General features: G+C 42.7%; 1 protein-coding gene across 1 annotated transcript in view; it reads right to left on the bottom strand.

Annotated features, from left to right (window-relative positions):
* The window catches only part of ghra (growth hormone receptor a), a 169,470-nt gene that overhangs the window by 19,985 nt on the left and 134,104 nt on the right, over positions 1-15,381 (bottom strand). The window contains exons 10-11 of the mRNA XM_073047989.1: positions 13,763-13,916; positions 2,203-2,293 (exon numbers count right to left, since the gene is read on the bottom strand). Of these exons, the coding sequence (XP_072904090.1) occupies positions 2,203-2,293; positions 13,763-13,916 (245 nt within the window). The remainder of the gene's footprint in view (positions 1-2,202; positions 2,294-13,762; positions 13,917-15,381) is intronic.

Here is a 15,381-nt window from a genome sequence, read left to right as displayed (position 1 = left end):
TCTATATGCCTGGTCACCTCCGCAAAGAACTCTATCAGACTTGTTAGGCACGATCTGCCCTTCACAAACCCATGCTGACTGTCCCTGATCAGACCATGATTCTCTAAATGGCCATAGATCCTATCTCTAAGAATCTTTTCCAACAGCTTTCCCACCACAGACGTACGGCTCACTGGTCTATAATTACCTGGACTATCCCTACTACCTTTTTTGAACAAGGGGACAACATTCACCTCCTTTCAATCCTCCGGTACCATTCCTGTAGACAATGAGGACATAAAGATCCTAGCCAGAGGGTCAGCAATCTCTTCCCTCGCCTCGTGGAGCAGCCTGGGGAATATTCCATCAGGCCTGATGCTGAGGCTTTATAAGGAACTGGTGAGGCCTCACCTTTAGTATTGTAAACAGTTTTGGGTTCCTCATCTAAGAAAAGATGTGATGGCATTGGAGAGGGTTCAGAGGAGGAATCACAAGGATGATTCCAGGAATGAAAAGGTTATCATTCGAGGAACATTTGATGGCTCTGGGTCTGTATTCACTGGAATTTAAAAGGGATATTGGGGGTGGGGGCGAGAGTTCATTGAAACTTTTCGAATGGTTGAAAGGCCTAGATAGTGTAGGTGTGGAAAGGATGTTTCCCATGGTGGGGGAGTCTAGGACAAGAGCACACAGCTTTAGGATAGAGGGGTATCCATTTAAAACAGAGATGAGGAGAAATTTCTTTAGCCAGAGGGCGGTGAATTTGTTACCACAGGCAGCTGTGGAGGTCATGTTGTGGGTATATTTAAGGCAGAGATTGATAGGTACTTGATTGACCACGGTATCAAAGGTTACGGGGAGAAGGCCAGGATTGGGGCTGAGGAGGGAAAAAAAGGATCAGCCATGACTGAGTGGTGGAACAGACTCGATGGGCTAAATGGCCTTATTCTGCTCCTATGTCTCGTGGTCTTATTAATAAGTTTTCAGGTACTAAAATTGCAAAGACATTTTGATCAGTTATGGAGATGGCAAACATGGAATTCAACATAGATACATGTGAGGTGATGCATTTTGGACAGTCAACCTGGAGTTGGACCTATACAATGAATGGTAGGGCACTGACAAGTGTTGTGGAACAGAGGGACCAGGAAACACAAATCACAGTTTGCTGAAAGCAGCCATGCCAATAGGCAGGGTGGTGAAGAAGGTGTTACACGCTACCCATCATCACTCAGGGCATCAAGTTTCAGCATAGGGACATTATCTTGCAGCCTTATAAATCGTTGGTGAGACCACACTTGGAGCGTTGTGTATAGTTTTGGTCATCTAGATATAGGAAAGACGTTGTCAAACTTGAAGGGGTGTAGAAGAGCTATAACAATGCTGCCTGGACTAGAAAGTCCGAGTTATAGGGAGAATGTGGCCATGCTGGACTTTTGTAAGAGGAAAGAGGGGTCACTTCTTTACACAGAGACCTGGAATGAGCTGCCAGATGAAGTGGTTAAGGTGAGTACAAGTGCAATGTTTAAGAGGCATTTGGATAGGTACGTGGAGGGGAGGGGCTTGGAGAGTTATGGGCTAAACACGAGCCACAGGGGCTAGCAGGGGGGATGGTGTGGTCAGCATGGAGCAGTTGGGCTGAAGCCCCTGTTTCTGTGCCATATTACTATAACAGTGTGCAGAATGAGGGGATGACATTCACTTGGGATTTTATCTACACCATCTGGCTAACAGACAGATAGTTCTTAGTGGCCCCTCAATAGCTTCATATCACAACTGGGATTTGGAACTCAAGATATGGCAATTCATCCTACCAACGTGAAATAGAGAAAGTGTTCCCACTAGCAAAGGGTCTGTAGTAAAATTCTGGGTGATTTACTGAACATTCAATGTCATGAATCAGTTTTAACTTCCTGCCTGAGAAACAATGAATGCAGATATCCATGAGGAAATGTAGTTGGTATTTGAGACTATAAGGAGAGGGGCTCGTTTTGCTCTCGTGTTGTTGCTTGCTGTGTTCAGCTGAACATTGTGGGAATGCTATGTTGGTACCAGAAAGTGCGATGACACCTGTTAGCTGCCCCCAGAACATCCTTATGTTGTGTTGGTCGTTAACACAAACAGCCTATTTCAAAGTATGTTTTGGTTTACATGTGGTACTACATGCTTCTTGGCACTCATGTCCAGTAACTGCACCTCTCACTATGCTTGTGTCATACATACCTTTGGTTCTTGGTGTACAGGATCAAGAATACTATCAGGGCTGTGCCCAGTGAAGCAAAGACAAGGATTAACCTGAACAACAGTCCGGCTTCTGTCAAACAAACACAGAAAAAAACAGCCTTAAAGATTGAAACAAAAGATGTCAGAAATACTTATACAAACACAAGGAAATCTGCAGATGCTGGAAATTCAAGCAACACACACAAAATGCTGGTGGAATGCGAGAAGCCAGGCAGCATCTATAGGGAGAAGTACAGTCGACATTTCGGTCAGGACGAAGGGTCTCGAACCGAAACGTCGACCGTACTTCTTCCTATAGATGCTGCCTGGCCTGCTGCGTTCCACCAGCATCTTGTGTGTGTTGCTTAGAAATACTTAGCAGGTCAGTTACTGCCTTTGGAGAGAGACACCAAGTTAGCCTTCAGTTTGATAATCTGTCATACAACATAGATTGTGTAGAGGCAGGAACATACACATACCCAAATAACCAAATGAAATCCTTCTCTTTGTCACATCGAAGCATTCAGTTCCTCATCATGTTGCACAATACACTCCTTTATTTCTTACTCCTGTATACCTGCTCTTTCATGAAAATATCTAATCAGCCAATCACGTGCCAGCAACTGAATGCATAAAAGCATGCAGATGTGGTCAAGAGGATCAGTTATAATTCAGACCAAATATCAGAATGGGGAAAAATGTGATGTAAGTAATTTTAGCCATGGAGTGATAGTTGGTGCCAGACAGGGTGATTTGAGCATCAAAAACTGCTGATCTCCTTGAGATTTTCACACACAACAGTCTTCAGAGTTTACAGAGAATGGTACGAAAAGCAAACAGAACATCCAGTCTGCTACAGTTCTGTGGGTGAAAACACCTTGTCAATGAGAGCGGTCAGAGAAGAAGGGCCAGAGTGGTTCAAACTGACAGGAAGGCAACAGAAACTCAAGTAACCACGCGTTGTAACAGAGGTGTGCAGAAGAGCATCTCTGAACCTTGAAGTGGATAGGCTGCAGAAACAAAGACCACGAGCATACATTTAGTGGCCACTTTATAATGTACAGGAGTTGCAGTTTGATGTAGTGACAGCAGATAGCACAATGGACACAACTCACGGCCAAGAGGTAGCGTCAAACATTGCCAGTGCAGTCTGAAAGGGAACTGGGATCTGAAGCAAGAATAATTTCCTGTGAAACATTTAAATCAATGACAGGGATTCTATTATCGTTTGGGAGGTGGGTGTCATGGGTAAGGCCAGCCCTTATGGCCATCTCTAATTGTTCTTCAGACAGTGATGGCGAGACACTGCAGTCCTCTGAAGCCAAGGATCTCTGAGGACTAAACAAGATAGTCACTTAAACTGTTTCTAGTTGTTTGATTATATAGAATATGCCTCTACTTTCTTAGAAGTTTGTGTGGATGTGGCTTATCACCAAAAACATTGACAAATGTCTTTAGGTGCACAGTGAAGAATATCCTACCTGGTTGCATCACGGCCAGGTATGGAAATACCAACACTCAGGATCGGGAAAGGGATACAGAAAGTGATGGGTACAGCCCAGTCCATCACAGGAGATGCCCTCCCCACCACTGAGCACATTTACACGGAACACTGCCACAAGAAAGCAGCATCCTTGATCAAGGAGCCGCACCGTCCAGGCCGTGCTCTCTTCTCACTACCACCATCGGGCAGGAGGTGCAGGAGCTTTCAGTTCCATGCCACCATATTCAGGAACGGTTATTAGCCTACAACCATCAGGCTCCTGAACCTGCAGGAGATGTTCACTCACCTCAACACTGAACTACAGACTCACTTTCGACGACTCCTCACCACTCATGTTCTTAGCATTATTTTTATTTGCACATTGGTTGTTTGTCAGTCTTTGTTTACACAGTCTTACATGAATTCTATTGTATTTCTTTATTTTTCTGTAAATGCCTGCAAGAAAATGATAACATACATCCTTTGCCTGCTTTGCTGTGAGCGGTGAAGGTTGAATTCCACAGTGAATGCACAACAAAAAAATCCCTCCATGAATGAGGAGCCCAGGAAGATGCAGCGAGTGCTGATCTTCCAGAATAAGTTGTCTGAACTCCGGCTCCTGTGCATCCAATTACATAAAGAACATAGAAATCTACAGCATAATACAGGCCCTTCGGCCCATAATGTTGTGCTGACCATGTAACTGCCTAGAATTTCCCTACCGCATAGCCTTCTCCTTTTGTAAGCTCCATGTACCTATCTAAGAGGCTCTTAAAAGACTCCATTATATCAGTTTCCACCACCGCTGCTGGCAGTGCATTCCACACACCCACCACTCTCTGTGTGAAAAACCTACCCCTGACATCCCCTCTGTACCTATTTCCAAGCACCTTAAAACTATGCCCTCTCGTGTTAGCCATTTCAGCCCTGGGAAAAAGCCTCTGGTTATTCACACTATCAATGCCTCTCATTATCTTGTACACCTCTATCAGGTCACCTCTCATCCTCCGTCACTCCAAGGAGAAAAGGCTGAGTTCATTCAACCTGTTCTCATAAGGCATGCTCCCCAATCCAGGCAACATCCTTGTAAATCCCCTCTGCACTCTCTATAGTATCCAAAAGTTTAACGCTATAAAGTTTATCCAACACAATAAAGTTTATCTTCTAATGAGGTAACCTTTTGGTGGCTTACTGCTTACAGCAGGAAAACCCCTTCCCCAGATGGTCAAAAGAATGACACATCCCCCAAAGTTGCCACACGAGTTGGTGGTGAAGACATAGTGTGTTTACCTTCATTAGTCAGGGGATTGAGTTCAGGAGCCTCAAGGAGATGGTACAGCTCTTTAAAACTCTGGTTCAAACAGACACACCTGGAATATTATGTGTAGTTCTGGGCACCTCTGGAGAGACGTGGAAGCCTTAGAGAAGGTGCAGGGGAGATTCTCCAGGATGCACGTCTTATGAGATTAGGCTGAGCAACTTAGTGCTTTTCTCTGGAAGGAGGATGAGAGGCAACTTGATAAAGTTTTACAAAATTATAAGGGGCATTGATAAGAGTGGAGATCCAGTTATCAGGGAGGCAATGGCTAATATGAGGGGGCATAATTTTAAGGTGATTGGAAGAAAATACAGGGAGATGTCAGAGGTAAGCTTTTTTACACAGGGAGTAGTGGGTACATGGAACTGCCAAGGGTGGTGGTAGAGACATTAGGCACGTGTATGATGGGAAAATGGAGGGATATGTGGAAGGAAAGGGTTAGATTGATCTTAGGTTAAAGGGTCGGTACAACATTGTGAGCTGAGGGCCTATATTGTTCTATGTTCTAAAACTACTCTGTGTATGGCGGAGTAGAACCAATTACTAATAATGTTGTCTTATCACAAGGATGACCCTGTAGAAAACTGGTTTTGTTTCATTCTTGTCTAGTTTCTGTGGAAGCCCTGAATGAAATGTGTGGTGGCTCTCGTCCAAGTAAGGTGTGGCAATAAAATCAAAAGCTTCAAATCAGTTCGAAAGTTACAGCTAGACTTTGGGATTTAATGAGAATTGGAACTTGTACCCAGGGTTTACACTGTAAACCCTTTTTTATGTTATGGACCAATATCGTTAAGGTTGGGAACCCTTCATTTTCAGTGAATCTGGGGAGGCAGTAGCCTCTCCAGCATTGAGGGCAACTTCAAAAGGTGATGCCTCAAAAAGGCAGCATCAATCATAAAGGACCCCCATCATCCAGGACATGCCCTCTTTACTACCATCACAGAGGAAGTACAGGAACGTTTCAGGAGCAACTTCTTCTCCTCTGCCATCAGATTTCTGAACAGACCCTATCATGGACCATGATACTGAGCGAAGGGCGCTGAGTAGGCTACGGTCAATTATGGATAACTCTGAACATCCTCTACATAGCACCATCCAGAGACAGAGAAGCAGTTTCAGCGACAGGTTACTATCGATGCAATGCTCCTCAGACAGGATGAAGAGGTCAATACTCCCCAATGCCATTAGGCTTTACAATTCTACCGCCAGGACTTAAGAACTTTTTAAAGCTATTATTAATGCTTTTTGAGATGGTGATTTAGATGCATATCATATTTTTTTTACTGAGTTAAGTATTGTATGTAATTAGTTTTGCTACAACAAGTGTATGGGACATTGGAAAAAAAAGTTGAATTTCCCCATGGGGATGAATAAAGTATCTATCTATCTATCTAATTTATAGTTTTTAAATGATTATGTACTGCACGGTATGGCAACTGCAAAACAGTAAATTTCACAACGTACAGTATGCCAGTAATATTAAACCTGATTCTGAAGGCATCAGCATTGCCATATGTGGTAAAGTAGATGTTTTTAATAGTTCTGACAGAGTCAGGTGACATGAAGAAAGTAGCAATCACTCTCACTCACTTTCTCTCTCATTCTTGTCATGCTTCCCTTGCCAGCTACTGACAATTTGCAATGATATAGAAAGGGAGGCAGTCTGAGCCATGCAGACTGTGGATTATCTTGTTGATCCACCTGTCATGCTATGTGAATAATGCACTCCACACGATAATTTACTAGACAAGCTTCTACCAAGAACTGAGATAATAAATCTCCAACAGTAACCCTGGAATCAGCAAGCGAGGTGATCAGTTATTTGAATGCTTCATATACACAGCATTAAACAAATGGTCTCTCCTTTAACTTTCTGAAAGACATTGATGGTGCTATGGCCACATGCTTAACTCTAAGAGCACACTGGCTAATCCAAACTGTCCACTTTGGTTTGAAACCATGGGCCAGTGAGCTGAAGGGCTCTTTGACAAGTTGTCACGTGTTCCATAAGATATAGGAGCAGAATTGGGCCATTCAATCCATCCAGCCTGCTCAGCCATTCCTTTGTGGCTGATCTATTATCCCTCTCAACCTCATTCTCCTGCTATCTCCCCGTAACCTTTGATGCCCTGACTAATCAAGAACCTATCAACTTCTGCTTTAAATATACTCAGTTTGGCCCCCATTGCCAGAAGTGGCAATGAATTCCACAGATTCACCACCCTCTGGCTAAAAAAGATCCTCCTTATTTCTGTTCTAAATGGAGGTCCCTCTAGTCTGAGGCTGTGCCTTCTGGTCCTAGACTCCCCCACTACATGAAACATACTGTCCCCATCCACTCTATCCAGACCTTTCAATATTTGATAGATTTCAATGAGATTCCCCCATCATTCTGTTAAATTCCAGCGGGTACAGGAATTTACCATAAAATTCAGAGCCATAAAATGCTTTTCATACCTTAATCCTTTAATTCCCAGAATCATTCTTATGAACTTCCTCTGGACCCTTTCCAATGCCAGTATATCTGTTTTAGACAAGGGGCCCAAAACTGCTCACAATTCTCCAATCACATTCCCAATGCAGAAATATCCAAAGATTTGCACCCATCAAAAACTGAGCAAGAAAGCAATTTTGGAATGGAGTTGAACTCTCCTCTGGATTCATCCAATTCCATCTCTGTGATCCATTCCAACTCTAGACTCCTCCTTAATGTGTATTGCAGGAATTTCCAGATTTCATCACTGAGTCACAGATCAATGCAGCATGAATCAAGCCCTTTGGCCCAATGAATCCATACTGGCCACTCAGCTCATCCCAATTTCCTGTATTCAGCCCATATCCATCCAAGCCCCAGCTCCATGTACCTGTCCAAGTGCTTCATAAATTATAATGTTGTACCTGCTTCAGCCACTTCCTCTGGCAGCTCGCTCCATATCCTCACCACGCTCTGGGTGAAAAAGTTATCTCTCGGGTCCCTTTTAAATCTTACCCCTGTCAACCTAAATCTACACCCCCTAGGTGTTATGTTTTGTAACTTCAAAACATTAAAATAATTGGAAGAAAGACAAGACAGCGGAGAATGTGAGTCTAACTCCGTTCTTTACTTTAAGTGAGGTGCGTGTATATCATGTGGTAGCGTCATGATGTAGGTAATTCACGTATTTATACATGGAACTCATAATGAATTATATAAACGAACAAGAATGCTTGATTAAACAAGATTACTCAAATATTATTTAAGTATTAAATTCGCAATACTTCTCTCTGTTTAGCTATCACCAACTTAATACAGAATACATCTCAACTAAATCCACAGTATATTATATGCTACAGCTATTGTACAGACATCCACAGCATAGTAAATTTCAAATTGTCCCATCAGGCATAAAGATTTAATCACTGTGGAGGCTTTCTTATTCTTGTGGGATAATGTTTTTCCTGACAAGGGTGTCACTCTGCTTAACAGATGAGACTTGTGGCTGTGAAACATTCTCAGGTTCTGGGGCCTCCTCTGTGGTGGTTGCAGGAGTTGACTCTGGGACTGCAGGAAATTGTTGACAGTTCTGGACTCCTTTCTTCTTCCTTTTTCTTCTAGTTTGTGCATCTTTATTTGGGAAGATCCACTTAGTTCATTGGACTATTCTCTTATTAATCCTATTGCTCCCTTTACGACCTGATCTCTCCTCTCGGTTTCCTCATCCACAACATTATCTGACAAATCCTCTGTTTTTCAACAGAGGATCAACAAACTCATTCGTAAGGCCAGTGATATTGTGGGGGTGGAACTGGACTCTCTGACAGTGGTGTCTGAAAAGAGGATGCTGTCCAAGTTGCATGCCATCTTGGACAATGACTCCCATCCACTCCATAATGTACTGGTTAGGCACGTTCAGCCAGAGACTCATTCCACCGAGACGTAACACTGAGCATCATAGGAAGTCATTCCTGCCTGTGGCCATCAAACATTACAACTCCTCCCTCGGAGTGTCAGACACCCTGAGCCAATAGGCTGATCCTGGACTTATTTCCACTTGGCATGATTAACTTATTATTATTTAATTATTTATGATTTTATATTGCTATATTTCTACACTATTCTTGGTTGGTGTGGCTGTAACGAAACCCAGTTTCCCTTGGGATCAATAAAGTATGTCTGTCTGTCTGTTTGTATCTCCATTGACTCCTTTCTGTTTGGCCTTCCATTCATCCAGCTGGGTCTTGCATCTACTTTTACAAGCAACTTTTAGTCTCTGTAAAGTTCACAGAGTACAGGCAGTCCCCGAGTTACGAACGTCCAACTTACGGACAACTCGTACTTACGAACCGAGGAAGGAGAACACCGTCCGCCATTTTAAGCCGTTGCCGTTGACACTGTGTTAAGTGTTTAACTTTGTATTTGGCTGAAAATTTCTTAGTAAGATTCACCCTGATCCCGCCCCCCCCCCCCCCCCAGTTCCGGTCAACTGGTGGCGCAGTCAGATCAGCACCGGGCTAGAGAACGGAGGTTTCCGAGTTCGATTTAGTGACAGACCGCTCCTGTGCCGGGTTGATATCGATCCAGTGACTCCCATACCATCCATACCAGCTTGATGTCGAGCTCGCAACGCGACCTCGTAAAAAAAAAACACTGCCAACTCCAGTTTAAATTCCCATGCGAAATATTGTGGAGGATCAAATACCCAACCCCAGCACAGCCCTCACTTGTCCCATTTAACCTGTCTCAGTGCGGACCCAGGGAATTCACTGCAGTGGTCCTTAAGACTCAGCGGACCTCAGGAGCCAGCGCAGGTCAGGACCCGCCGCCCGCAGTGTTTCTGTTCCATTGACGGGAAGCGATCACGATTGAAAATAAAGTGGAAATAATAAAGCGTTTGGAAAGAGGTAAAACGCCATTGGTCATGGAAAAGTGTTAGGCTACAGTCAGTCAATGATCGGAACAATTTTAAAGGATAACGGATAAAGTGAGAATAATGGAGCATGTGAAAGGCCCTGCCCCAATGAAAGCTACAATTATCACTAAGCAATGCAGTGGTTTAATTATTGGAATGCATACGTTTCTTAAGTGTTTTATATGCATAGAAAGGTAAAATATATACTATATACTAAGACAAACGTTTGACTAACTGACAGTAAATAATACCGGATGTACTTGTTCCGACTTACGTACTGGGGACTGCCTGTACTGAAGATTCTGGTTCTTTATACTCACAAAAGCCAAATTCTCACAACTTTTCTGAAGCTCCTTGACTCTCTTCCAGCAAAACCAGGCCACATTTCACAAGTAACTGTCTGATTAACAGATCAGAAACCTTCTCAGATATGTTGCTGCTTTTATCACTTTCACAATCCTTCTGAGCAGCATGGTCCATCCTTGGTCCAATATGCTTTCCAACCAGAGGCACCAACACCTGTTTGTCCTCTGTGGGGCAACTGTTCATGGTGTTTGGCATGGAGACAGCTGAGGGATCATCCAGTACCTTTCTTAATTCACTTTTAGTTTATTACTGGGGATGTGGTATGTAAATGGTGAATGGATCTTCAATCAAATTGGTGTTGTCTCAGCCTCTCCCATCCCCACAATGCTGGCCCTCCTGTTTTTGCCACATAGAAGCCCAGTGTGGCTTGTTGGTTGTTGTATTTCACTGTTAAAAATGTCATTCCAACAGGAGTTAACTTTTCTCCAGTATAGTTCTGCAGGCTTATTTGATATCTTTGAAATGTCATTCAAACTCATTTTGTCGAATGACTGACACAGCCGAGCCAGTATCCAATTCCGTTTTAATTAATTTGCCATTCACTTCTGCTGTAAACCATATTGCTTCTCTATTGTTAGCTTTCATATTGTAAATCTCAAAGCTACTCAGTCCTGTGTCACTCTCATCATTATCAGATTTTTCAGCAACACCATGCAGATTAGAGCTCTTTTTCAAACTGCAACTTGACTTTTTATCTTTTCCTCTGTACAGTCTGTTTATTTTTGTCTGTACATGTTCTTTGTATCTGCCCTGCTTTGTGTATTTTCTGCACGTTTCATCTTTAAACCTGCATTGGTCTGGTACACGTGAGCCCCTGCGGTGATTTTGTTCAGACTCCCTTCCATTCCTGACTGCAACTCTATTGTGTCTCTGTCTACTGTTTCCATTGATGAGTAATTTCAACTGCTCTTTAAGTGTAAGTTGTGCTTCAGTTAGGAGCTGTTTTTGAATGTGTTCTGGTAAGATTCTATAACCTAACCAATCTCTCAGTGCATCGGTAACCCATCGCTGAACTGACAATGCTCAATCTCTTCAATTCAGCTGTGTACGCTGAAATGGACTCCCCTTCTTTTCAATTCCGCTAAAATGTTCTGCAATCAACAATGGTTTTGTTTCTAAAGGTTCCTAAATTACTTTCACAATAGCACCAAAGCTCATTTTGGATGGTTTGGTTGGAACAGTTAAACTTCAAAGCCAACTATATGTCTTTAAACCCAATGCATTCAGCAAAATTGGTACTCGTTTCTCATTGCCTACCATAAATTCCGGTGTATAAGCCAACCCGGAGTATAAGCCATTTTCAAGGTTTAAAAAGTGACTTTTTCATGTTACCTTTGTATAAGCCGACCCCTTTTGTAGAGGTTTTTGATTTAACTAGAAAAGATCACAAGATCTCACATGCCAGTACTCAGCTTTACTGGATCCGGAACATGGAAATTTTGTGTATCAGTACCTGCTAAGAAAATAAGCCTACACATTGTAGAGCGTTATAAGCGAATTCTTAATAAATAAATCATGGAGGGAAGTTTTGGATTGGGTTCCCAATGGTAAAGAAGCCTCTGAAATGTAACCCCCGTGAAACCATTTAGCGCCCATCGTAATCTCGTTAAAAATAACATGGGGTGACGGGTTCAGTACGTGTACTCAGTATTGAGTTTGCGACCACCATGTACAAAAGATTAAAACAAATGTGATATGATACTGGCTTCAAGCTGAAGGTTGTTGATTTTGCTAAAGGAACGAATAATTCTGCAGCTGCTAAGAAGTTTAGTGTTAACGAGAAACAAGTGAGAGAGTGGAGAAAGGCAGAGGACACACTGAGGGAAATGCCGCAGACAAAACGTGCAAACCGCAGGAAAACATGCCAGTGGCCAGAACTGGAAGAAAAAGTTTTAGACTGGGTGAATCATCAGCGATCGTCCAGATACATTGTTACCAGCAAAATGATTCAAGTTCAAGCGTTGAAATGGGCCGAAAAACACCGTGAGGTCAGCAAAAATCTCAAAGCTATGTGAAGTTGGTGCACCAGATTTATGAATAGACGTGATCTTGTGTTGAGATAGAAAACAAAGATTGCTCAGAAAATTCCCACGGGGTGTTGTTTACATTCAAGAATGCAGCTGGATGGATGAAGCAGGTTGCTTGAAGTGGGTCAAAGATGTGTGGTGTTGACGTCCCAAAGGTTTCAGGAAGGAAAAGTCACTACTTGTCTGGGACATGTTCAAAGTGCACTTGTCAGGTGAGACAAAAGCAGCATTGAAAGCTGAAAATACGGACATTGCAGTCATCCCCGGTGGTTTGATCTCCGTGCTCCAGCCACTAGATGTGAGTTTATACAAACCATTCAAAAAATTCATGCATTGACAGTGAAACAAATTTGACTCAAAAACAGCCAATAAATACAACCTGTCATCCGTGTATTCATTTTTCCAAAGTTGGCACCCTCTGTATAAGCCGACCCCCTAATTTTAGGACCATTAGGGCCAGATTCTCAGCTTATACACCAGAATTTACGGTATTTCATTTGCTTCAAAATACTGTTCAATTAGCTCAGTATACATGAGCCAGCTAACTCTTGTGGAGTCAAATGTGTCTATCTTTCTGATGTAGCCAAACATTTCAGCTGATATTTTTAATGATTATTATCACCTGGTACTACTCACTCTTCATGAACCAATGATTTCTTCTATTTTCTTATTTAAAAATAAACTCAATCGTGGCTTCATTTCTGAAGAATATGTGCCGCTCTGCTTTTTTTTAAACTCGATGGTCTATGTTGGACTGCATTTTTTACTCACCGTTCCTCCTGCATATATTTTTTAGTTCAAACACCTCACTATACTTCAATGGGTCGATAGCCATCTTGGGTTCATTTTAAAAACACCTCTTTGTCACTGTTATATTTTGTAACTTCAAAATATTAAACTAATTGGAAGAAAAACAAGACAGTGGGGAATGTGAGTCTAACTCTGTTCTTTAACTTAAGTGATGTGCAAATGTATCACAAGGTAGCGTCATGATACTCGGAATTCACATACTTATACGTATAACTCGTAATGAATTGCTTAAACGACCAAGAATGCTTAATCAACCAATATATTTATACTGTATAAGATAACTCAAATATTATATACACAACACCAGGGAAAATCATGTTATTGCCCACCTTACCCAAGACACTCATAATATTAAACATTCTCCTAGTTCCAAGAAATGAAGACCCAACCTGACCAATGTCTCGATATAACTTGGACCTTCTAGTACTGGCAACTGACAATGCTCTGAAATTTTTTACTCACTCTTTCCAGTTTAATCACGTCTTTCCTATAACAGGGTGACCAAAATTGTACATGGTTCTCCAAGTGCAGCCTCGCCAATGGCTTATACAACTACAACAGAATATCCCAAATCCTGTACTCAGTGTCCTGACTGATGGCCATTCCATTAGTGGTAGCCAAGCCTCCAAAGACACCATAGGCTGTTGGAGACTATCATTCCACTTACCTTCCACAGATTGAGGTGCTGGAATAAAGATCTGCAGGATGTCACTGAACTCGCTGAATTCCCCATTGGCGATTTGCTTACATCTGAGCCTGACATCATAACTCTTGCCAGTACCAAGAGCATACACCGGATGGGTGGTGGAGAAAGCTTCAATCTGTGATAGGTGGGATAAATAAATTAGTTACTGATCTTCAAAAGAGAAACCAGAAAGGGTAGGAAGAGTGGCATGCTGATACAGGTATGGTAGAGTAGCGGTTAGCTCAGTGATTTACAGTGCCACCTCTGTCTGTAAGGAGTCTGTACGTTTTTCCTGTGACCACTCCAGTTTTCTCCAGGTGCTCCGGTTTCCTCCCACAGTCCAAAGTTGTACATGTTATGGTTAGTGATGTTGAAGTATGGTGACATTTGCAGTCGGCCCCCAGAACATCCTTGGACTATGTTGGCTGTCAACGCAAATGATCTGTATGTTACGATATTTCAATGTACAAGTGACAAATAAAGCTAATCTTCTTCTTTAAAATTCCCAGTAAAATAGATTAACACTCAGATGTGCTGTTCTGTTAATCTCTGGACCTGGCCCCTCTCCGCAAGGCGTGGCCCTCAGTTACCCAGGTGTGATTTAATGAGGCTGTAACATGTGTAACTTCAAACCACGAGGCTTGAGAGCCTATGATGACTAGGTTGCCCGGTGTTCCCAATGCGGCCCCCTCTACATTAGTGAAACCAGTTGTAAATTGGGGACCACTTCATCGAGCACCTCTGCAATGTCCGCCACAAGCAGGACTTCTCAGTAGCCAAACATTTTAATACTGATTCCCCGTTCCCATTCTGACATTCGATCCATGGCCTCCTCTTGTACCAAGATGAGGCCACCCTCAGGGTGAAGGAGCAACACCTTATATTCCCTCTGGGTAGCGTCCAATCTGATGACATGAATTTTGAGTTCTCTTTCTGATGAACAAATTCCACACCCCCCTCCATTTCCCACTCTGACCTTTCACTTCTTCTTACCTGCCTATGACTTCTCATGCGTCTCCTCGTCCTTCCCCATTCTCTTATTGTCCACTCTCCTCTCCTATCAGATTCTTTCTTCTCCAGCCCTGACCTTTCTCACCCATCTGGCTTCACCTATCACCTCCGGCCAGCCTCTTTCCCTCCCCCACCTTTTTATTCTGGCATCTTTCCTTCTCCTTCCCCATCCTGAAGAAAGGTCTTAGCCTGAAAAATCGACTGTTCCCTCATTTCCATAGATGCTGCCTGACCTGCTGAGTTCTTCCAGCACTCTGTGCAACTGCAAAATTTCTAATGTTTGTGATTATTTTCTATATTTGCCTGGTCTATATTTGTCCAGTAAGATGGCAGTGTGTTCGGATGCAGCAGCCTCTTGTGAGCCATCCAATGGTGTTTTAGTTATTTTAAACATCTTGATTATGATTATAGGACAATGCTGGATATTAGGAACTTCAAGTACTGCAGGTCTACCCCATCAGTGATTAGTTCATTGGCAGAGAAGTTGGACGGTGCAGATCGTGTTAATGCCTGCTACAGAAAGGCATTGGATTCAGTGAGCGAAGGGCGTGCAGACTAACAAGTGATTGTCTTGTACATTTCTCTTGCAA

Source organism: Hemitrygon akajei, chromosome 6 (genome assembly GCF_048418815.1).
Source record: "Hemitrygon akajei chromosome 6, sHemAka1.3, whole genome shotgun sequence".
NCBI lineage: Eukaryota > Metazoa > Chordata > Chondrichthyes > Myliobatiformes > Dasyatidae > Hemitrygon > Hemitrygon akajei.
This window is presented reverse-complemented; position numbering and strand designations above follow the sequence as displayed.